Source organism: Chroicocephalus ridibundus, chromosome 2, assembly GCF_963924245.1.
Source record: "Chroicocephalus ridibundus chromosome 2, bChrRid1.1, whole genome shotgun sequence".
Classification (NCBI taxonomy): domain Eukaryota; kingdom Metazoa; phylum Chordata; class Aves; order Charadriiformes; family Laridae; genus Chroicocephalus; species Chroicocephalus ridibundus.
In genome coordinates this window covers 33,920,851-33,945,901 of record NC_086285.1, presented here as the reverse complement: position 1 = coordinate 33,945,901, position 25,051 = coordinate 33,920,851, and the positions used below count along the sequence as shown (strand labels likewise).

Sequence of the window (25,051 nt, the reverse complement as noted above, 5' to 3'; positions counted from 1 at the left end):
ACGCCTTCATTTTCTTTCATTTTTACACTTTAAGATAGGTGGTTTCAAGTATGATTTTATATTTGATTTCTCTTTGTTTAAAATTATTATTTTAGGGCAATTATAAATTTTGTGCTGTATTTTGAATTAAATCATGGATATAGTTCTTCCTTTAATTCTGTCTTAATGTCACCTATGTCTTTTGAATTTGCTCACCTTCTTAAATTAAAATCATACATATGACTGCTAAAAATTGAACTCAAAGATAATATTATCATGAGCTATTTCTAATCATTCCAAGAAACGCACACACACGTTTCATTTTATGTAAGCTTTTATGGCCAGGTTCATTGATATGCTGTGGCTGTTTTATGCTACTCTGGAGTAGAGAAAAGCAGCCAGAGCACACTGGCTGGTTAAGCTAAATTTACAGCTCCTTTGTTGAATAAAAGCAGTGCAAAGCGGTTGGAAGGCACACCCCAGTTTCCTTCTGTCTCTTGCTTCTCTCTCCCTCTTCTGAAGATTCACATTTATTTCCACTGCCTCCTGCCTCTTCTACATTCTGCTCTATGGAAACACATCTCTCCTGTCCTCTATGAACTCCAAGTACATACACATACACGTGTGCATGTACAACACAGACCTGAGCCTCCATCTGCCACTTCCTTTACTGAGCACATCTGGTATAATGTGGAGCTTATGAAAATAATTATTTGAACGTTAGTAGTTGACCATTGCTCTTATTTTTTCTATAACTGTTGGCAGAATACAGTGGATTACATCCTCATAAACTCAAGTGTAGAATCATTCTGTTAGAAAATACCCACCATCTTCTATTGCTTTCAAAGAGATTAAAGCAAATTCAACCTGAATAGGTGGAAGTAAATGATGAAACACAACTCTCTAGAGGGAAAGATACATCAGGCCTTGAAAATACTGGAAAAGAGCTGTGCTTTTTTGTTATCATAGGGGAAAAGAAGAGATGTCTGCCCTGTAGGAGGAGGACATTGTTTCAAGGATTTTTGTAGCGAAACCAGTTGCTTAACTATTCTAAATATCAAACAAAACTTTTTCTGGCAAAATTAAAAGCTATAATGATTTGATTACTGCACTTTTTTTCCATTCTACAGAAACTTCTTTCCTATATTTTCTACTACCTTCTTGTAATAATGTGAGCAAACATATTTTCTCAGTAGGAATGGGAAAGAAATGTAAAGGAAAACATACTCTTTTATAGACGAAAGAGCAGTCTTCATCTTCAAACTGGCTACAGCCATTTAAATTTGATTTTGCACTAGAAAGAGTTAGTTTCAAAATACAACAAAGACTCTTCATGTAGCACTGAAATCAAAATGGCAGACACAAACCAGCACCATAATTTTTCCTGTTTCCCACTAGAGTCCCACTGGAGCCACTCACTCAGCATGCTTTTGAAGTGATTATTCTGTGTTATGCCTCTAACATATCTTCAAATTTTCTGCATTTTTACACATGAAAGTTGCTTTTTCCTGAAGAAATAGAAATATTTTCTCAGCCAGTTTGGAGGAAGAGTGAGGTGAAATCTTATTCAGTCCCAAAAAGATTTATTTAAAATGTAATAAATCACTTATGTAGTGATTATGCAGTAGAAAATAACTAATATTCATCTACCTGCACGTATATGCATGTGTGTGTGTAAACGTTTACACTGTTCTACAAAAAGATTTTGGCCTAAGAACAATATACCTGATATCAAATACATCATCATATACAATACTTGATTATGGGCAAAACACTAGAGGCAGAAAAAAAGCCTGACCTCATTGTGGGGAAAATACAAACATGGTAGCCATAGATAGGAAAAAGCTCAAACAGCACATTGGTGTGGTATGACACTAAGGCAGCTACAGACTAGAAATAAAACCCAAACAGCAAAGCGGAGTCAAAAATTCAAAACCAGAAAGCCTTGGTCTCTATTTCTGCGGACATTATCTTTCAGAAGGATCTCTGCTGTGAAATTTGACAGTCAATCAAGTAGTAATGAGCTATCTAGTGTCATGGCTGCTGACACTTCAAATACGTGCTTGGTGCAATTCTAAGGAAGAAACTAAGGCCCTGCTGGTGAGAAAGTGAAGGTTATGTGTACCCCCTAGGGAGCTTCAGATGATTTTAATGCAAATTTCTCAGTTCCTATGAACTCAGAGGATTAGGCTCTTGAGGCAGCCAGAAGGCTGGAAGCCTTGGCTTCTCTCCAAACAGGCTCCACCCATCTGCAAACTTATTCACACCTTGGTTACTCACCAACACCCTCTCCTGCCTTCTCTAGGGACTGAATACTGCATAACCTCTCCGTCTACTGGGGAGTAGGTACGAAGAGAAAATCTCTCCATTTTGTCCCTTATTTTACTCTAAAAATTGAGGATGTCCAACATTTTCCCCACCCCTTAGTTAGGATCTTCTCTGTAACTCTGTCTCTAAAATCAATTTATTTGAAAAAAAAAAATCAAGCCCATCTTCCTATGCACAATACTAAGTTTATTTTCTTAAAAATTGACCTGTTGCAGGTCAAAACTCCAGAACAACAGCTGACTTCCTGGGGTTTTTTTAGCAATTCTACTGATTTTCTCCAAGACTGTACTTTCCTTTCTATCTATAGCTAAAGGACTTTCTTTCCTGACTACTGTCTCACAATTTTGTTCTGGCCAAAATGACAACACAGGCGACATCATGTGTGACATTTTGGGTAATAGCAGGGATAGATTCTGGTCCACAGATTAAGTCTCTCTTTACTAGGAGTTGTAAATTTACCTGCTATTCAGATACAATCCATAGAAAACAGCTATCTGGTCTATCATTTGTAATTTACAGATTTTTGTATTCACCTATTGAAGTTCCCTGCCGTTTGCTTCATTGATCCCCACTTAAAACTGTCATACCAGTCACACCAAATCCGTATCAATAAGCCCTACAGAGGGCATAGAGACTATGCCTAGGCAAAAGGGGCTTCAGGTATAGGGAAACATTTGCTGCTGTTCCTACTCTTTTGGAGAAAAGGAAAACAGCAGTATCTATTGTAATCAGTCAACAGCATTACACTTCTTAAAAACCCCAATGTATAACCTTCACATTTATTGCACATTGCATATAAATGAATTGCATTTAAAATAGCAGCATTACATTTCACATCACCAGCAATTCTTTTAAGGGAGATCCCAAAATTTACTTTGAATTTATCTGCATTTAAAAATATGTATAATTAAGAATTTATTTTGTGGTATGTCTGCAAATGATTAGTCAAGGTGTAGTAGCTTACATGAATTTTATTTTCCTGAATAGTGCTGCTTTGCTCAGGCTCAGAGATTGAAATTCCCTCTAACTCTGAAGCAGAGTAATAGGTACAGCAGCAGTATTAGCTGCTCCAAACTGTTTACTAGCGTGCTTAAACTAGAACTGTGAAGTACATATTTGAAAAGGTATTATTAAGCCCAGGCATTTGTTGTCAGGATAGCAGGGGTACCCATTGTGGTTGCAGTCTCAGTTATATGAGTTATCTGTTCAATAAACTGGGACCACCATTCTCTGCAGCGTTGGATGGCCACATTACCTATATCATTATTGGGACAGTTTGGGTCCAAACCAAGACTTTTGGGGTGATCATACCAGATATATTAATATCAGACACTAATACCAGTGATTTGAACCATCCAGTCCCCTAACTTCCGTAAAATCTCATCAAAGAAAAAAACAGACCTTGGAAAGAGCTTGAGGCAACACTGAGGTGTAGAAAATTTGGAGCCTCCCACTGACTATTTTTTAGACTCTTTTAAATACAGGCAAATGTTGTATATAGAATTCAAACATTTTCCAAATAACAGTGTGATATTGTGAATGTGTAAAGCTATTTCCGTGTCTAGGGCTCAGGCTTTGAATTCAGGTTTGTTGTTTGTCAGATCTTCTGCATATTATTTCATGGACTGCGTGAATGCTTCAGAAGAAAAACCCCAACAACCAACCAAGAATGAATTTTATACTTTTTGTGAATTATTTTCAATAGAATATAGTCAAAAGCTACGTAAGGTAAATGGACTACTTCAAACTAAGTCTTGAAAGTGCTTAGAGATACACATTAGTTGTTTCATTGCCTTTCTTGCCTATCACTTTCTGCTAAATTAAACCTCTTTCCAAGCACATAGCATTTGCCCAGTCTTGAGAGGTGAGTGCCCACTAAACTATTCCACTGGGCTGCTTTACAATGAAAGGAGAAGGTGTATGTAAGAGAGGACTACTGAAAGTCTAAAATAATGTGTTCTAAATGGGGTTTATCTCCTCTGGTCCCATGAAAATAAGATTAAAGATTATGATGCATCACCTATGAAAGAATAAAATTTCATTTAGAATGAGCTATTGAAAGCAAAAGGAAATGCAACATCATGCAACACTTCCTATCATTCTTACCAAGACATTTCACAATTATTTGCTTTTAAGTAAATAACTCTTCAGTGCAATTCATAGAAAAAGCCAGTTGGTCAAATCTGTGAGCATCATGATGAGACTTTAAAGTGAACGAGGAATGCTGGATTTGGACCATACTTCATATTGCTTTCTATCTGCTCTACTTGGATGTAACTGCAATCAACATGACTGTGAAGAGTAATTTTCTTCTGCCTGGTATAAATTCTTACATTTAAATTTGTAGGTAGAGAAGTGACCAAGCACTCTGGCATGATAGAGTAATGATAAAATGATTGGTCAATTCTGAGTGAATGATTACAACAATTAAGTTATCCATTTTTATTATTTGCTAAGCTTTCATACACTGGGATACCAGGATTAAGTTAGTTTCACCATGGGTCATTCTCCTGTCATACAAGATTACATAAGCTCTTATTTATGCGCTTATGTTCTACTACCAGTTTTCATAACTTAAAAAGAAAAAGGTACCAACCTGAATGCTGTGAGATACTCAACATCACCCATAGGAGGATCCAAGCCACCTGTCCAAGCAATATTTATGTTGTATCCTTCACCAGGGCCACTTCCAACCTGAAAAACAGGAATAAAATTCCAAAAGGGGTAAAGAGGAGGAAAAGAAAGAAAGAAAGAAAGAAAGAAAGAAAGAAAGAAAGAAAGAAAGAAAGAAAGAAAGAAAGAAAGAAGAAAGAAGGAAGGAAGGAAGGAAGGAAGGAAGGAAGGAAGGAAGGAAGGAAGGAAGGAAGGAAGGAAGGAAGGAAGGAAGGAAGGAAGAAAGAAAGGAAGAAAGGAAGAAAGGAAGAAAGGAAGAAAGAAAGGAAGAAAGGAAGAAAGGAAGAAAGGAAGGAAGAAAGGAAGAAAGGAAGAAAGGAAGAAAGGAAGAAAGGAAGAAAGGAAGAAAGAAAGAAAGAAAGAAAGAAAGAAAGAAAGAAAGAAAGAAAGAAAGAAAGAAAGAAAGAAAGAAAGAAAGAAAGAAAGGAAGAAAGGAAGAAAGAAAGGAAGAAAGGAAGAAAGGAAGAAAGGAAGAAAGGAAGGAAGAAAGGAAGAAAGGAAGAAAGGAAGAAAGGAAGAAAGGAAGAAAGAAAGGAAGAAAGGAAGAAAGGAAGAAAGGAAGAAAGGAAGAAAGGAAAGAAGAAAGAAGAAAGAAAGAAAGAAAGAAAGAAAGAAAGAAAGAAAGAAAGAAAGAAAGAAAGAAAGAAAGAAAGAAAGAAAGAAAGAAAGAAAGAAAGAAAGAAAGAAAGAAAGAAAGAAAGAAAGAAAGAAAAAAATTCTCAAGTGTGCTTTAGAAACAAACATCAAACAACATGTCAGATCAACCCAGCCTTGTTTGACAAGGACTGCTCTGGGTTATGCACTTGTTCTCCACTGTTCCCCTGCTCCCAGTGGACAATTTGGTAATCTGGTGTAATTTAAAGAACCAGAGAAGGACAAGAAAATTAGGGGTAATCATGCAATGCAATTACCTGAAAGATACAAATAAAAATGGGGCTCTAAAGAAATAAACCTAACCTCATTTGGGGCTCCACTGCCGGGGAAGAAGTTGCCTTCATCATAGCGATGGAGGGAAACATACAGGATGCTGGGGTCAGCATAAAAAGCCTGCTGTGTACCGTTGCCATGGTGAACATCCTAAAGGAGAAAGAAAACAGATGACAAAAGTAATAATGTCCAACTCAGTGTAGAGAGCTCAGTTCTGCTTTCTTTTACCCCCTCCCTCTCTGTTTCTCTTCCTCTCCCTTGCCCTCCTTTTGTCTTTCCCTTTCCCCCTCCCTTCACCACCCCATACTTCCTGAACTTTCAGGCAAATTACTCTTTAATGCACTCATTTTTTAAACTGGCTTCTAAAAATCAGGAAACCATAGCGAGCGTGCCCTGGAGACTCCAGATGAGCAGTCATTGAGAAATCCCAGTCCTTTTGTACAATTAGATATTTATACACCGGCTCTTTGTACTCCTTGCCTCAGTGATGGAATCTAGCATCCTGTTTTATGGAGGAATTTTATGACTTATTAACTGCCAACAGTTCATAACCCCTCAGGCTTAATTAACTAGCCTCATTGGCCTCTGAAGAAAGACTAATGTTTAAACTACAAACTAGTATTTTGCAGAAGGATCTATGGTTTACAGAGCTTTTTCACAATTCTTGACAGAACACTAAACATAAGTGTATTCATTGATTTGCCAAGTTCCACTATTGAGGTCAAAGGCTCTGTGACCAGCTGAGTAAATTGGCTTTCTTGAAACATTCAGTTCAGTTAGCAGTCCCTCAGCAGTTAGATCCACATCAAAAGAGATGCCAGATGCAGAAAGGACTTCATACTTCATTTTTGCAAAATCATGACGGCAACAGTTGAAGACATAGGAATATGATCTCATTAGCTATTAAATCATCTGGCAGATAGGATGGTGCCTTCCACAATCAAGGAGTGACCTTGGCCGGTCTCCATATTTCAAACATTATATAACGCCAGCGAAAAGAAATTCTGTCATTAAATAAAATATTGAAAAAGAAATGCTGACAGTATATCTATATAACAAAGGCTGATGATGTGGACTTTTTCTCTGCTTTAGTTTTGTTTTCACAGTTCTGCTGTTGTACAATGTAGTTAGACACAAGAAATTTCACAAGTGAAAATGGAAAATCCACTTGCCTTTCAGTAAAAGAAAATTGAGTCTTTTTTGTAAGTTTCTCCACTGGCATTTGTAAGAAGCTGAAAAAATACAGATATTCCTGGTTCCTCTCATTTAATCCATCCTTTTGAAATTTCTAATTTAAAGATGGAATTCAGAAGGAGGACAGACAAAGTACTCTGAATGGCAACGCTATTACCCAGACTGTATTTATTTTACAAACACTATGAGGTCTGAACCAAATTTAGTATCAGAGAAGCAATCGTCACATTTTCCTCAGGATGCCTAGACTCCAGGAAGGGTCAAGTTAGGTGTACGTTGCTAATGGTACAGCAAGCACTGTCCATTGCTTGTGCTCCTTGCCAGCAGATATAGCCAATGACTTTCATCCACATTGTTCAGGACTCCCTACACTGATTGAGTCTTACTTGTACTGCATTGTGTTTGACTTGGACCTCCTCTATGACTTCTGTGGCATAATATTATAATGTTACTTTTCTTTTCTCAGTTGAAAGTACTTGAAACAACTTGAGGATGAAGTTACAGCCCAACTGTGGTCAGAGGTGCAAGGGAGTACACACTGGTGTGAGGATGTCGGAGATTTGAAGGCAGCCAGCATAGGGTTAGAGGGCTCTGACTGGCAAATGAAGTAAAATCTGGCATGCAGACTAACGCCAGAATCGCACCCAGTCTTCAACTGTGACGGAATTGGTTTACGCCAAAACAGACCCAGATCGTGCTAACATACGTGCAAGTATGGATGATGTTGGAACAAGGATTGCAACACCACCAACCTGAGAAATTATGTTGGCCATATCTATGGCAGAGACTATGACTAAAACCATAACAGGACTTCAATTTGTGATTTTTATGAGTCTTTCTTTTCCATGCATATTTGGGGCTTTAGGTATATTCTTGCTGCAACGGTTTTCAAATGAGAAGAAAAAATATTAAATGGGCATACAGAGCTCTTTTTTTTGTATTTTTTTATTATTACTATTATTCAAATCTCAAAGCTAGTTTTCTTGTCTAAACTTTAATTCCACCAAGGGTGACTCTGTTTTGAAGAACAGCAACTTCTCTGGTTAGACAAAGGAATGTGTTGTTTAAGACTGCGGATGTTACCATGTGGGAAATGTGTTCATATTCTGCCCTTAGTAGATCAAATGTATTCAGGGTATATGTCAGTTCAAACTGGAGATTTATTCAAATGATGGAATGAGGAAAGAAAAGCTGACAGAGAGTTCTTTTATTTTAGTGTAGAAAAAAAATGAAGGAAAGATTAAAAATTAAAAAGTTAAGCATTTATATGTGAACACCGTAGCAGCTATGAAGACTACACTTAATTTGTAACTAGAGTACAGTTTAATGTGTGGGATTGAATATTATTTTTTAACATTTACATTGTAGTAACATATATAGCTGCCAACCAGCATGGGGTCCTGCTGTGCTAGTCACTTTCAAAATATAGCCTTAAAGGTTAATTTCAAGTCTAACATCTGTAATTCCATGCTTTCCTTCAGATGCCCAAAACTCTCAGTTGGTGGATATAAAGATAGCACTATTAACTTGTTCAATCATTCAGTTTGGATTGTGCTTTATCCGTAGTTTGCATAAATAAGAATTTTTCCATATGACTTTTTGTAGACCATTGCACTGGCCGTGGAGCGGACTGGGGACTGGACTGCAACTGCTCTAGGAATGAAGTAATCTGTGTCAGCCATATATTTCTCCCTTTTCACCAGCCGAGTTATTCTGGCCAATGGGATAGAGTCAGAGAGAGGTTGAGCGTTCTCTGCCTACTTTCCTGGGTTAGGATAGGCAGCCTCACAGGTCATCATTTGCACAGGTAATCATTTGCACATTTAACCTCTTTTTTCAAAATTGAAGCTGAATTTCTAAGTGCTTATTGGCTGAATAAGTCAAATGGAAGTGATTTCTTTTCCCAACAAGGTGAATGTAACACTTACAGTCAAAAAGACTCAAAAAGATTCACAAAATGCAAACTTTGAATAGGTTTTTCTAATTAAAAAAAAAAACAAGAATAAACATAGAGTTCACTTTTGGCCGCCATTTACAACAGTAAAACTCAATGAACTGTAAGATTCAAGTCAGCAAACAGATGCAACATACAGTGGAAGTGAATTTTTAAAAAACACTGGTTTCTTTCAGGTTATAATTATGTTCCTAAGTGGTAGTAGAACACTGAGAAATATTTGAAAAACATTCTAAGAATATCCAACCTACCCATATACTCATTCTACCACTCATTTTTCACTTGTCATTCCTTCTCCCACACTCCCCCTTTCTCTGCTTCTCTTCAACAGCCAGTACGCATGTTTAACTGAACAAAAGTGCTAGATGGTAAGGCCATGACTTCACAATAAGATTTAATTATGAGTGCAGATATGAACAAGATTTAGCACTTCAAAAACCCTTTAACATATTTTGTCTTTAAATCTTTTATCACCTGCAAAAATTAATTAAGTGCAGATGTAACAGGTTAGGTTTTGATGCCAGGGTTCATTTCCTGTCTATGCTTTGTCAGACACCCTATTACACCTCCTCATGAACTGTAGGAAAACAAAAATGGTGCTCATAAATCAGCATTCAACTTTCCTTGGGCTGTGCATTGGGCTGATCCTTTAAGTGCAAGGCAGAGCTCCAATTCATTATTCATGAAAATAATATAGACAACATGCCAAATGTCATCTGCATTTAAATAATCCATTTGTTAAACATATTAAGCATTGTGTAAGAATGCCTTCTATTAAAATACAAGACTAATCCAATGAAGTGGATTTTTAATCACATAGCTTTCCTTCAGGGAACCATCAAAAGCTGGCATACGTAACTTGAAAACTTCTTAGAGGGAATGACCTGTTGATTTGTTTAATAATATCAAAGTTACACAACAAGTCGAATCATTGCTAGCCGGGGGAAGTGGCCAATTTGGTTACCAAAGCAACAACATTCTTTAGGGCACATCTGACTATTTAAAGTTTGTATTCTGTAGGGAAAAGTAAACTCGGGTTCTGTAGGGTTATTTTAATGGTGGAAGTATCAATTCATTTAAGGACCATAAAAGTTGCCCTGATCTGTGCCTTCTTCTCATTAAATTGCAGTTAACACCATTAAAGTGAAACATAGATGTTTATGGCTTCAGTACTGCCATCCTGGCTTTAATGAGTTCCCAAAATCAGAGGAAATGCACACCTTTATTACTTGTAGGTATTAAAAGCAGGAAAGTCTGACATATAAATACAAATTCATTATCTTTTATCTAGATGCACTGAAAGCGCAATGCTTGCCAAGAATACATACCAGATCTACAATCAATATCTTGCCTATATTTAGCTTGTCTCTCAAGTATTTGGCAGTAATTGCAATCGAATTAAAAAAGCAGAACCCCCTGTGGAATAGAGAAGAACAGAAATAAGAAAGCAAATCAGTCAGGAAAACAGCTATAAATAATGTTCAGAACATTTTAAAAAATGCTATATGATCTCTGAGGCCATAAATCTGCTTCTGGGAGTACCTAGAAAGCCTTTTCAGTCATCTGCTAACAATTACAGTTCTTCAGAGACATGCACAACGCAGGTGATTGCCAGTAACCTTAGTGCTCCAAGATGGGCAATATTCCCTGGTACTTACATGGCTGTTGATTCTTCAGCATGATGGCCTGGGGGCCTTACAACAGCAAAGCCATTCTGTAAGAACAAGATAGGTTTTCAATTATCAGCTTAAAAAAATACTTGACTCAGTGCAAAACAGAGCAGCAGGCAGACTGGATTGAAATCTATTAGAGGCTCTTGAGCACTTTTTCTGTCCAATCACCCTTTCATAGTACTGCCAGAAATAATATATTTGAGAACAGTGGCATATAAATTTATATAAATACACACATGCCCATACATACATACACACTGAACATGATCTAAAGAGGAGGAAAAAGGCAGGATGAGAAAGCCATTATTATCAATTCTGCTGTCTAGAATTCACATTTAAAAGGAAGCAAAGACCACTGATCCATTCTTGGTCTAAGTTTATGTAATCTTATATCACTCCAGCTTGAGATGCTTCAAAATAAAAGTCATTTGAGATACATGTTTTACATAATTAGTTAGTGTTGACCCTACTTTCTGTATGGACTAAATGATAAATTCAGACATACACACACATGTAATTCCTAACAGTAGAAAAAGGATGACAATGAATATCCCATATTTCTGCAAACCATAAATTAAACTTGGGAACCTGCCACGCTCACGAGTTTAATAGATTCCCTAAAGTCAATTTCTAACACACTTTCTGGAATTGTATATGGATTTCATAAAGTGCAGCACTAGGATCAGTGATGATCAAAGAATTTTTTGCCTTTAAAGTCACTGAAGGTATAAGAAAAATGAAATTTCCCACCTTCCAGTGTGGGTAAGGTAAAGGGTAAATGTAGAAGCACTGGCAAGGTAGCTCTGCTCAGAAGGTCAGATTATATATTCAAGAAGCAGTGTCTCATAAGGGTGTGTATCATATCAAATTTCTCTTAAAACAGTCAGACTCAGGAGTAACACCATTACTTCATCAAATTTACTCTTTATTTCAACTACTCAAGTCAGTTAGTCTGTTCTATCCAGCTATATATCTGATATCAAATTAATGACGATTAACATGTACATAAAAATAAGAAATGATAATCTGTGCATGGGTATACCAGTCAAACTTGCATTTTCAAGCAGCCTAACACAAATACCATGTGTATATATATGGCTGCAAGACCAACTAAGCACTGTATTTTCAGAGAGGAGGGGACAGAAAGAAAAAGGATGGAATATTTCTATATTTTAATAATCAGTATTAAAGTGGTCCAGTTTGGTATACTTAAGCTAGTTAAATGTCAATGTTTCAGCCTTTACTCATCTGAAACAAACATGATAATCACTAAACTTCCACTCACATGGGTGTAAATAAGGAGGAACAATATGGCAGTTAATGGAGTTACATCGGTGCCTGTGAAATCTGTTTATTTACAACCCCATGAATGTGTGTTTGTGCGTACCTGTGCAATTGTCTACCTATGTTGTTTCACTGGCATTAATTTATAAACAAATACTACCAGGCTATCTCATATAATTTGCTGCTAAACGTAATCCAAGTATCCAGTTGCAAAGTTTTGTGGAGTATGGACAAAGTTCTATCGGACTTAAACTTAAACTATAATGCTAAACTTAAACTATAATGCAAACTTAAACTATAATGCTAAACGGAGTACATCTGTAAGAGTGGTTTTTCTGGCCACCATTTAAAGAATCTGGGGGATTTGACATCATGCCTTATTTTGCATTAAATTTGACATTTGAAAAAAAACAACAACAAAACCAACCAGTAACCAAAACAAAAAACTTAAAGACAGCACTAATATATATGTTCTTATTTAGGCAAGCATTCCTGGAGATGGAATATAAATTGCTTATAAATCAACCACATCTTAAAAAAAAAGGGCCTTGTGGACTTCACTAATCTTCAGAACCAAACCACCTTTACACTCTTAACTAAAACCCTATACCTTATCTATTTGAGCTTTTTTTAACATTTCCTTTTCACACAAAAAATGACTTAGAGAAGAATTCTGTGAAGAATTCTTTTATAGAGTTTATGAAAAAACAAAGTACATGCTGAGAAATGTACAGATAAAGAACTGAAAAAAGACTCAGAGAAGAGGGTATTATTAGAGAGAGCATCATGCTACCTGTATTTTGTTCTCTTGGTATTTGTAAGAATTTGGAAAAAGTCCATGCAAGTCTTACAGCTGCCCCTGCTCAGCTCACAGCTCATTATCATCTAACTTTACCAACATTCCCAAAAGATCAATATAATTAAGATGATCATCTCTGAGAGGATTTCATGGGGCAATATAGAGACAGAAAAAAATCAACACTGCTTTTTTTGACAACATGACAATTATGGTACAGGCTTCTTTTTTCTGTTCCCTTACTTTGACAAGACTGTTTGGAAGCCCTGTTTTGTTATAGCTAGCTAATTTCTGGTATCAGGGCTTAAGTTAACTGTTACAGTTCTCCACGAACATGCAGGATGTTCCCATCAGTGTACATTAGCACAACGGAACGTGAATTCATGTATTCAGGCAATATTTAAATACCAGACAGTGAGGTCAGAACAGTAGACAGAAAGGCAAAAATCTGCTTTAAAGACAGAAAGACTAACACAGAGCAATATGTTGAAAATGAAGCCAACACACATAAATTCAAAGCATTTTTGTACAGAGCCTTATTTATACTAGGATACAGACACCTTTATGTGTAGACAGAACATTAAACTGACTGACAGACGTGAACATTAGGAAAAGGATTCATGTCTGTGCCGTTATATGATTACCTTTAGTTAAATTTGAGAATAAAGGGTAAAGCCTGTATAGAGATATTCTAAAACCTGCATATTTGAACAATGAACAAAAAGAAGTCTGCCCAAACTCTGTTACAAAGAAGATCCATTGCAGACAGATCCATTTAGATGGACAGATCCATCTTTAATGAAAACTAAGAAAAAAAATTATTCTTTTTCCACAGTAAGCTAAGTATTCCCTTCTTTCATGAGTCCAAATAGGTAGTTGGATTCTTTATTTCTGAAGAACAGAGGTCTACATTCTACTGTGGCCTTCTTGTCTTTGGTGGTACAGTTGATTCTTTTCTGTAGTGTGCTGGCTTAGTGGGTTGGACTACATGATGCTTGGGCATCAATTATACCTCTGCCTGAACCTTTCCCAGACAAATATACAAGACAATAGCACAACACAGGTGGTTACTCCAGGGCTTTGGACTGACCACCCACAGCAGTGTTCCACTGGTGTTTCTATGATACAGGGAGGTAAAACTAGACGTAGCCAATTTCGCCCTAGAGCAATATGTGGCTACTGTGGCAAGGTGTGAATCACTTTTCCCTTTGTTTTGCAGTGAGGAGCTTGCTCTGCCTAGGTTCTAAGTAAAGTAAAAGCAAAGCAGTCAGTCTGGCCCAACAGGCCTGCAGAGAAGCCTGCCTGAGAAGCAGTGTATGCTGTCTTCAGCCTGATAGTACTCTAGTAAAATCCTCTGGCTTTTTGTTGACTCCAAGAAAAGCCAGTGCCATGCAGGAAATAGCAATGAACCCCAGCAGGCACTCTGAGAACATTTACTGAAACAGTAGAAGACTCAGGTTTAACTCCTTCTTGAACATGGGAATGAATTTGTAAATATCCTTCCCATACCTGTTTGTGTATTTAGATTATGTGGTCCAGAAAGTTGATATTGAGACATATCTTTTCAGTCTAAGTGAGTTTTCTAACAGTAGGTCTAGAGCCACACTCTTCCTCAGTTCTCATTCAGACTTATGAATCTTTAATTATTTCCTGCAGAGTAGCAGTCCTTCAGTAGAGGACAAAACACCACCACTGAATCTCAAATTTAAGATAAGACAGTTTTATATGGAGTTTAAAAACGGATTCCTTCCAGTTGAAAAGATAAGAAATGGAAGCACTTGTATTTTAAGCTGCAAACCCCTGTACGAAAGAGCAATGCCATCTATCCAAACTATTCAAGAGGCAATAGGCATAAGTTGAAACAGTGGAGGCTCCATCTGGATGTAAGAAAATGCTCTTTTACTGTGCGGCTGACCAAGCAATAGAACAGGTTGCTCAGAGGGAGTCTCCATCTCTGGAGATATACAAAAGCCATCTGGACATAGTCCTGGGCAATTAGTTCTAGGTCACTCTGCTTGAGCGTGGTAGTTGGCCTCCTGAGGTCACTTCCAACATCAAATGTTCTGTGATTCTGTGATTCTATTCAGAAGTTCATAACCTTTGAAAAAAAGGCTTTCAGGAAAATGGGTGTAATCCCTAGTGATGAGCAAATTTCTTGGTAGAACTTTGTCCTGTGCAGTAGCTAGTTGCAGATGCACACATTGTTAAGGACAGCTTTCTCAGGAACCTCTGTGTATTTCATATGGTTGCCAGGTACCTAACTCAGGGTCTGGATTCCACACTTGAAGCTCAACATTCTCCTAAAGTCAGGTGTTAAAGTTTCTATTTTCTACGTGTCTAAATCCCTTAACCTATCTAGCCCTTAGGTCTTAAAATTAGCAGTGCTTAAACATGGCATTTTTGGACATTCACTTGCTTTTAATGCAAAGGTTTTATTTTTGCTTCAATGTACACAGGATTCAGAATGAGAAGGGAACCACTGAAGCTAACACTTCATTTCTTTGTAGAAACTTCTTTAGTTATTATACAGAAATGTACCCATTCCTCCTGTCAGAATTTATATTGTTATATTTTATATATATATACAACTTTGTATCCTTATAAAGTTACATAAAACCCTATTTCTTCATATTTAAAAGGTGCTCCATACAGTGTATCTGTCAGGGTGTAACCACTGAAGTGGCCTTAGTGCCATCTTTAACCCTGCTATCTCTGGCTTAGTTAACTCCTACAATAACAAACATCAGGGCTGCTTTAAGTCTTGGCTGCCTAACAACAATCCCCTTGCAACTAGTACCCTGGAGAAGATAACCATATTCTTGCCAATGTCACTTACGCCGTAACATGATCCCAAGCTATGCCATCCAGCAGGGAGGGTAAGCACAAGAGTGAGTGGTGTAAGGCCAAGGCAATCCTCAGGTACCTGTTTAGGACAATTTTACAAGCTATTCATACTGCCAGAGCAAGAATCAATATCTGGCCCTGGGGGTCTACAAATGCAGTGAACAAGGACCCATGATTTAACAAAGCAGTATTAGCAGCACGTAGACTTGGCCAAGAAAACAGTAATGGACATGAGGGAATACCATTTTGTCTCGCAGAAGAAGCTAGTAGAGGCCAAGAACATAGAAAAGGACATTAAACATTTAACTGTGATGGAAACAAAGAGTTCCCTGTCTGCTTTCCTGAAGGTCTTGAAGGATAACACCAGAATATATAAGTGAAAAGTTGGTGTTTGCAGGCAAACTTAGGTACAACTCTGATGGCCTGTTTAGCCAGAACTAGTGTTAACTATATTGGGAAAGAAAACAGATAAAGACTTTTACGAACAGAGTGGTCATGGACATAAGCTATGTACCACACATATAATTAAATTTGTGCTGCTATATGAAATAATAACAGTCATTCAACTATAAATATAACCATAATTGCTGGGATAAAGTATATACGAGATGGTTCCATATAAAATTTTGTAATTTTGTAACTTTGTAAAAGCAAAGAATACAAACTACTATCTCAAAGACTTCATTGGTAACTTTGATTGATGGCTTTTATCAATCATATCTTTAACACCAGTAAAATAAGCATTCATTTGTTACTGTTTATTACACTCTATGCGCTGTTAAAAATGCTGTGCTTGGCTGTGGAAAAAATGCCTCTTTTTGTGGCTGCCACACATTGCGCAATTTTTTTTAAGGCAGAGGGAGAGTGTTATAGGACAAAGGGTGAGACAGGGAGGTAGAAACACGGGTAGGGCAGAGCCTGCCGAAGCACTGTCCAGGAGGCACCTGAGCACAGACCACTTCCCAGGAAAGGAGATTTTTGTAGGTAACCAGAGGAGCTGAGCAGGGGTTGGTGTTGTTCAGACAGGCGTGGAAATCTGCTGGCCAGAAGCTTTACTGGAGGGAGGACACTGTGGGACTAGGAAGACATTTGTTTTCAGCTCTTTTTGTCTTTAGAAAGATACTACATTTTAGTTTCTGTGCTAAGAAAACATAGCAGTAGAGCCGTGAAATATGACTGAGCAATTTTTGTACAAAATGCTTTTAAAACTAGAAAATTAAAAGCTTGGGGGGAAGAGGGTGTTGATTAAGCTAATTCTGCTTATTCACTAGGTTAGTACAATTTACCTTATGATGATTCCTCCATAGCCCTGTGTGACAAAGACCTTGAGAACAGTAATAACCAACCTCATTTGGAATGAGAGTTTCAAGATCGCTGTAAATTATCGACAGATTATACAGTGACACCAGAGCAGCAATGACCAAACGCAGGTTTATTTTGGTATTGATTCAACCTGACATATCAGAAAGAAAAAGAACCATCCCAGGAACGTATCAGATTCTGGTTCGGAGGAAACTCATTTCAATTGCTTTCATTCTGTTAAATGACCCCTAACTATCAACAGGCAACTCCACACATGTGTGTGTGTTGCACATGCACACACACATACCTATAAGGCAGAGAAAGGGCTTGTGTTCACTCAATTCAGCTGAAGTAGATGTTCAAGACAGTCACAGACCGCGCTTTTAACTTACGTGTCTTTTTTCTTGAGTGTTCCTTTGCAAAAATGCTTCTTAATTCATTCGAACTTTTTTAAAAATAGGGAATAACTATACAGATATTATCAGCTCTTGATAGTTTATTGTGTAGGCCTCTTCTGTTTCAAATTAAAAATATATGGCACTTACGTGTTTCCATCAAGAAAAAGAGTGCTGCCACGGCCAATGTTGACATATTTAAAGGATATGCAAAGTAAACTAGACAGTAATCCTTATTATGGGTACTGTACTTAAAATAATTAATTCCGTCTTATCATATTACTGAATGGGGTCATCTGAGGCTGAAGTAAAACCATTTCAGAAATTTAGATTTTCAGTAGTTCCACAGTCTGCTCTGGCACTGAGTTGCCCATGATGATGGAAAGTCATCTCCCATTGCAAAAAGAAGTTCTTGTTAGGTATACTCTTTTTAAATTATATTTTTCACTGGTACAATTTTATATTTCTTTTTCCTGCCAGTCAATTGTGAGATATTAAAAGACAGCCAGACAAATTTACAACTTGTTATCAGAAAAGAAGTTAAGACACATTTAGTGTTCACAAAACAGCACACGATAAAACAACGATTACAAGAACAAATAACATGTTGAAGGACACTATTCAACAAAGTATAATTACTGCAAAATTGTCATACTACCATAATCCACTATCTGAATTCCAACTTCTCAAAAGTAGTAGTAATCATTTAATAAACACCTAATATATGGTAACAAAACAGGTGGCAGCATCAGCATGAATAATTTGATTAACAAAATGGAAATATCAGCAATCTAAACTCTTAGAAAAAAAACAATAATTTGGCAAGCTAAGTCATAAAGGTGAGATTCTCTGCAGGGTCTAAGAGTTATAAATGAAATCTGAAACTCAAGAGAGACCACAGATGCAGAAACCTTCCTTTATTTTCCTCTAAGACTTGTCTAATATGGGGTCTGGATGACCTCTGTACTCGTCCAGTTCAGCAGCAGGAGGGAAGCGCCTGCCGTGCAGGATAGCTGGGTGCAGGCAAGGGGAGAGTCTCTGTGTGCCCAGCTGCCTGTGAGTGAAGTAGCGCACCTGCAGGGAGGGGAGGTGAACTGAGCTGAGCATTAGCCGATGCAAGGGAAGCAGCCAGGCCAGGATGGGAAATAAATGGGAAACCAGGGCAGGACAGCACTTCCCAGTGCCACCAAGCCATTATTAGACCATGCGCTCCTGAAATCTGCCTCATTATTGCAGGGTGGTGGCTGGGACACTGTGAGTTGCAGATGCAGAGCTGCCTTTGGGTCCTACAGGATGTGTGTCACAGACTGAACCTCCACATGTACCATATTCTTTTGCAAAATGCTTCTAGCACATCTCTATTTTCCTGTGGCAACGTGAGAGAAGACGGAGAACCTTAGGAGACTTTTCCAGGAAAGAAATGCTCTCTCTGCAGATGCAGATCTGTTAGGGCCCTCTTTCTGAAGGTAAAATCATTAGGTAGAGGCTAGAGACGATGATTTCCAAGTTCACAAACTATACCGCATGCAAGAAATTATATGTAGGGCACTGCCTGTATTTCTTCCCCAAGCCCCAAGGAATATATCATAAGACTTCTCTTACCTGTTAAAAGTATTTATTGGATATAGCTAATGGCTGCAGTGGAATTATATTCCCCCAGTTCTGCATACTCCACTCTTCTAAACATCTGTGTTCACCCAGCAGATTATTAAAAGCCATCTACATTCATCATATGTGTAAATAAATTCATGAAAGAGGAAAAGCATTGCATTTGACTCAGTATAACATCACATTTGTCATATCATATATTTCGGCAGTGTGAGTCTTTATTGTCTATTAAATATTATCTCAAAAGTGTATCAAATGTATCTCAGTGAGTGTTAATTATATTATTAAGCAATGCCCACCCCCCAATCCTTGATTTTGATTGTTTGATATAATCAAATAGAAAACATCCAGATTAAGACTCCCCAGAGAAGGGACAATTTGTCGTGGTTTAAAAAAAAACAACCCTACAGTAGTTTCGTTTACTATTATGGCAGCAGTAGAATTTCAGTAAACCCTATTGTTTTACATCCTTAGCACTGTCATACTGATGCTTTCCCCATTAGTCAAGGAGATCAAAGAAACCTGATGTCTCACAAGGGGTTTGAACTACAGTGAAGAGAACTCTTAACTCCTGATCAGTTTTTGAACACTCTCCAAATCAGATGAACAAAATGTTGCTGTTCTCAGATGAGACCTGTGTGAAATGGGACTGATAGTCTCAGGAAATTCAGAATAAAGTAAAGAACCTTTCACCTTGGGTACAAGTTTGACTCATGCCCAGCTCTGTAGTGAATCTCTCAATTGTTCTGCAGACTTTCATAATTTATTTTGTAGTCTCAACCCTTTTCTTAGCAGCATGAACCTATAGTTAAAACCCACTCTCATCACTCTATGCAAGTGATATCAGTCTAAACCATGTAATAAGCATAAAAATTGAAATGTCCTGTCGTTCCTGAAATGGACTTTAAATGTCAGATGCCAGTCAATACAGGGCAGTTTATGTTTTTTAGTTTCTATGCTCTAGCTAGGCAGTGAAGACATTTATCTTCAGTATCGCAAATAATTTGTTTTTAAAATTAATTTAATAACTGTCCATAAAATGAACTATTATATTCATTTTAATTTTAGGAAAATCATGTTAGATTTTTTAAAACATATATATTGATTCATCAAGCTGTAAGAAATATTTAGGCTGCTTATACCCAACTACACTGACAAATTCGATAATTCTCATGTCAGAAAAGCACTTGTTAAATGAATGACTTCTGTTTCTCATTTCTGAGGCTTCTTGTCTCAGACTTTGTCTATGCTAGATAGTGTTACTCTGAGGTTATCCTAACGTTTCTGTGGCTGTTTCAGAAACAGGCATCTGTGATTCTCCAGTGCAGTGGGAAGATAGTCCACAGCCTCCTCTGCTGCAATCTGGAGCACTGCCCTGTGGGAAGTCCTTGCTGTGTATTAAGTCTGCCACTGTGAACTTCAGGACATGCAGCTCTTCTCACAGAACTGTGGGATTTCAGAACAAATCAGTGTGTCCCATCTCATAATTAATTTTTTTTCCTTAAAATGACACCAAACTGACAGCGCACCATCTGATAGCAATCCATGGTGGTAAACTTCCAGGGAAAAATTACAGCATGTTTCTTTACTGCTCTCATGTTGCTGTTTACATGTTGCAGAGCTGTTATAGCTTATACACAATACTTGGAAGGCGTTTTTTTGTCATCCGAAGATTGTGAAGCTGCAGCAGATCATTCCAGATTCCCATCAGAGCTTAATCCTCCCACTCAGTGCTCACAGTACAGGCCCCAAATGTTTGCTTCGCATGCATATTTGCTCAATGAATGCACATGGAAGTGGTCAGCTTTACTTTCCCTCAGATCTTCACAAGCACACTACAGAATTGTCATTTTCCCTATGCTAGAAACAGCTGATCAGTGCGACATGTGTGTTTCTAGACGAAAAATGGCAGCAAGATGGAAAAGCAGCATGTAAAGTCATAAAGGTAGATAGGAACATACAGATCTGTGGGGCTAAAATCTCACAGCTACCTAAAATCCCATCCTGAACACCCTGTAGAAAACTCCAGAAAACACTGCAAAAATCTCCCTAGTGTCGTTTACCGTATGAGGTTATTGGGAGCAACTTGCCAGCAAGATTTGTATGGATGCAGTGATAAAGCAAACATAGGAGGACTCTGACAAACTAGCTAATGTCAGGATCGGTGCATAACCAGATCTTATGCTAGCATGCTTTTCTTCTGTCAGTCAGGCCTCAATAAGCTTTCCATAACCTTAAATTATAAATACCACATGCAGATTGTTAGTTCATACAGTTGGCATGGTTGCATGTAAGTCATTGGGCTTCATGCTGGAAGTGTAGGAGCAGGTTAGATAAACACCTGTCAGGAATGGTGTGAGTATTCCGGATTCTCTTTCACAGCAAGTCCTTTCCATTCCTATTTTCTTGATGATTTGGTATAAACCAACTACTTGTCATGTCTATTGAACAATTACCTTTCCTATTTCTTAACTAGAGGTTGCATTAGACTGCTTCAACTCTCCGCACTGTAGAAAGAGATTCAATTCAGGATCAACAATAATTTGACAGTAAACTACAAAGTAGTACTAAATTTAAAATATTTGTTTACAGACTGTTGCAATGCCAGTAGCAACCAAGGTCTCACAGTGGCTGATGTTTGATTCTTTCCAGCTGTCCATCACACTCACATGAACAACCAAGAGCATTCACACTGTGGAAAGACACCACAAATGTACAGAGGTAAGCAGTAAAGGTTCTGCAGCAGACCCTGCTCGTGTCAGCTGCACACAGGACATACCTCATTATTCTTATCAAAGCTTGCTTTTATATTGCCTTCGAGACCAACATATGTATGAGCATAGATTTAGGTAAAAACTATCTAAAAAATCCTTCTTCATTTTCATTAATCCCGTTGAGTGGGAATAATGAGCAGTGAGTTTTTTGTGCCCAAAATGCTTAATGGGGATGAAATACCCATCAGAAAGGGTGCACAACAGGATCCCATATGATGCTCCCTGTCCCTGATCTGAGATTTCAAAATTTGTACATTTTGTGTAGTACCTGGCTAATGATTTTGGTGTCTGAATGTGGAAGTTTAGTAACAACATTCAATTGGGTCAGAGCTATAGTACTGCATTTCGCCTGAGCACACTATCATTTGTGTACCTATATATTCTATATCTATGTATATATACACATAAACATATGTATCCCTCCCCAAATACGTAGCTAACGTATTCTGACTGAAATAAGACAGACATACAGGAAGAAAATTCTCAAGTTTGAATGCATTTTTGAATTTTAAAAATCATCACACAATGCTAATTCTAAAATATGAATTTCTCTCTTGGTTTTAGAAACAGGACTGCATCCATTAGTATTTGGACTGGAAAGTGAATAAACAGTTTCATTAAGGAGACATGTTAGCTCCAACAATGTTTATTGGGGCAAGCCTGCACTCTGGCTGCATATGGTGTACCTTTAAATAGGGCTGTTAAAATACCAAATAAAATGTCAAAGTCCGTCAGGTCTGGAGCTTTTATAAATTGTTTAGACTGGGGATAATTTGGGTTTTGTACATCATGCCTTGCAGATCGGGCGGCACGGAGATAGGAGAGGAAAGGGAGACGGGGAGAAGAACGCCGGGCGGAAAGGCACCTCCTGGGTCATGGCTCTCCTCACCAGCCGCCTCCCTCTTCCCCCTGGAAAGAGGCCCACTGTGTGCCTGCCCTCTCTCTGGGTGGCATCCTGAGGTTACGCACGTGACCAAACAACCATATTAAAAAAAAAAAAAAAAGTATTTAAAATTTTCACTTGAAAAGGCAGTGCCCCAGCCGCTTGCCAGAGATGCGCATGCCATGACTAACTTCACCTCGGGCCGCGGCACCCACCGCTGCTTCAGCCTATGGAGGCCTGGACGAGCCGCCCGGGCTGCCACACCTCGGTGGCCGTCCTCCCAGCCCTCCTCCCGCCACCCTCCCCGGCGCGGCCCGGTTGAACAACACCCTGCCTTCAGCCCCCCCGCCGCTGCTTCGCCGCCCCAGCTCTCCCACCCACGGCGCGGCCCCGGACCTCACCTTCAGCTCCCGGGAGGCCACGCGGGCCGCCAGCTCGATGACACAGCCCACCGCCATGCGTGCCGCCCCGGCCGAGTGCAGCTCGTTCCAAACGGTGTCACTGTCCACCTGAGCAAACAGCCGGCCCCGGGAGGAAGGCAGGGGAGAGAGGAGAGAGGGAGAGAGGGAGAGGGAGAGCATGAGAGAAAACAAACCCGTGAGGGAGGGCTGGCAGCGTGACAGCCCGTGTACAATAACATCAGTCTTCCGTCCTGGCCAGCTGAAAGGCCTTCTGGACATGGCTTTGCTTATGCTTTTTCTCTGCACGGGCTTTTCCAATGGAAACACATTCCTGTCATGCCTCGCTGCCATTCCCTGTTTAGATTTCTCATTACAAACAGCGTTATATCGGCTGGGCCGAGCCTGCTCGCCGTCCGCCAGATGCCGTGCCCCGGGTCCTCACACTGGCGGGGGGATGGGGACCTGCCAGCCCTGGGACAAACCGTCCAGAGGGGATGGCCACCCCTGGCTCCAGCAGCCATCACAGAACACCTGTGCCACCAAAACTTACCAGCAGCTCGGGTCATTACACCCTTTTTCAAAACAACGAAAGAGCGGTAAGCACTCGCCTTTCCAACCCAGGCAGGGGTCATTTTTAAGCGACTGAAATCAGAACGATTAATAGTTTAGATTAATTTCAGTAGTCACTATTGCCATAGACAGAAAATAAAATGAAATAAAATACAGTGCGACCCTTGCTCTATCTCCAGTTTTGACGAACTGGTAAGTTTTGGCTAAAAGGCTTTAGGTCCCACTTAGTAAAAGATGAATGTGGTTATTTAAAGCTGAGAAAATTATCTTCTGCAGCTTCTAAATGAGCAAGTGTGACACTTAAAACATTATATGACTATTATATAAAATATAAAGATAAAATATTGTAAAGATAAAATATTATAAAATATCATCAAGATAAAATACTGTAAAGGAAATATTATAAAGAGGGCTAAGCAGCACTACTGTATAGCTTCAATCACTGTACTGAAATTTTACTTTTGAAATCTATTTTTAGTAACTATTTATTTGCAGAAACATACCAAAAAATATAGGTGAAATGTTGTATATCCCTTAAATGATATTGTGCCAAGCAGACACGATGGTGTGAAATAGTCTGAAAAAGTCATCCAAAGAGACAGCCAGACTTCCTCGATGCTCCATGGGAAGTGCATTTAATTGTATCATACCGTACAAATTTATCATGAAAAGAAAAACGTTTAGGCATAGACAAAATACTGTGGCAGATGCTACTTGGATAACTTCCAAGCACACTGAGACATGTTTTCAGTTTGAACCAGAAGCTTCTGTTCCTAATTTCTTTAAAAAAAAAAAAGAAGGAAAGAAAGAAAGAAATCAAGTAATTGAAAATGGATGCAACTGCTACTCAACTCTGGAGGTTCTGAGGAATTTCTCTGATTAGTCATTTGAAACAGAAAGAAGCTTGATCTTCTCTACACCTGTCAAATGTCTTCGCCATTACTGTTACAATAATATTATATTTCAAGCTACGAAATTGATCTTTTTTTTCAGTGTACTGGACCTGAGTTTTCTATCATTTTGATCAGTTTTGCGTGCATGCAGCAGAACTAATGAAAACGGTTCATATTCACAATAGACCTGAATAAGAAGACTGAATTTTTCTTGCAAAGTTTAGAATAACAGTAATAACAGCACACTGTGTTTTCACCTGAGAAACTCAAAATGTTGTACAAACACGATTAAGCATCATCAGCTTGATACGAGATGATTTATTATATGTGTTTTGCAGATTGGTAGCTTGAGATTTAAAGAAATTAAGTAGCTTTCTGGAAGACACACAGACAAATCAATAGGTAACTAAGAAAATCACAAGAAATAAGAAAGAAACCAAATAGTAGAAAAAATAATGGCATCTTTAACATTAGGCAGACCTTTGGGTTGTCTCTCTATTGCTTTAAAGAAACTGTGAATCAGTTTTCATTTTTAAAACAAATAAGGAGATAAATAAGTAGAGGTCATCGGTT

At 38.4% G+C, this 25,051-nt stretch overlaps 1 protein-coding gene across 14 annotated transcripts in view; it reads right to left on the bottom strand.

Moving 5' to 3' along the window:
• Positions 1–25,051, bottom strand: part of HDAC9 (histone deacetylase 9) — a 487,213-nt gene that overhangs the window by 92,670 nt on the left and 369,492 nt on the right. For all 14 annotated transcript variants that reach the window (XR_010069838.1, XM_063324965.1, XM_063324968.1 and 11 more), the window contains 5 exons: positions 23,016–23,123; positions 10,714–10,769; positions 10,384–10,471; positions 5,938–6,057; positions 4,904–5,001 (listed from right to left, as the gene is read on the bottom strand). Coding sequence is in view for 13 of the 14 variants with exons in the window: in XM_063324965.1 (XP_063181035.1) it covers positions 4,904–5,001; positions 5,938–6,057; positions 10,384–10,471; positions 10,714–10,769; positions 23,016–23,123 (470 nt within the window). In the remaining variant the exon portion in view is untranslated. The remainder of the gene's footprint in view (positions 1–4,903; positions 5,002–5,937; positions 6,058–10,383; positions 10,472–10,713; positions 10,770–23,015; positions 23,124–25,051) is intronic.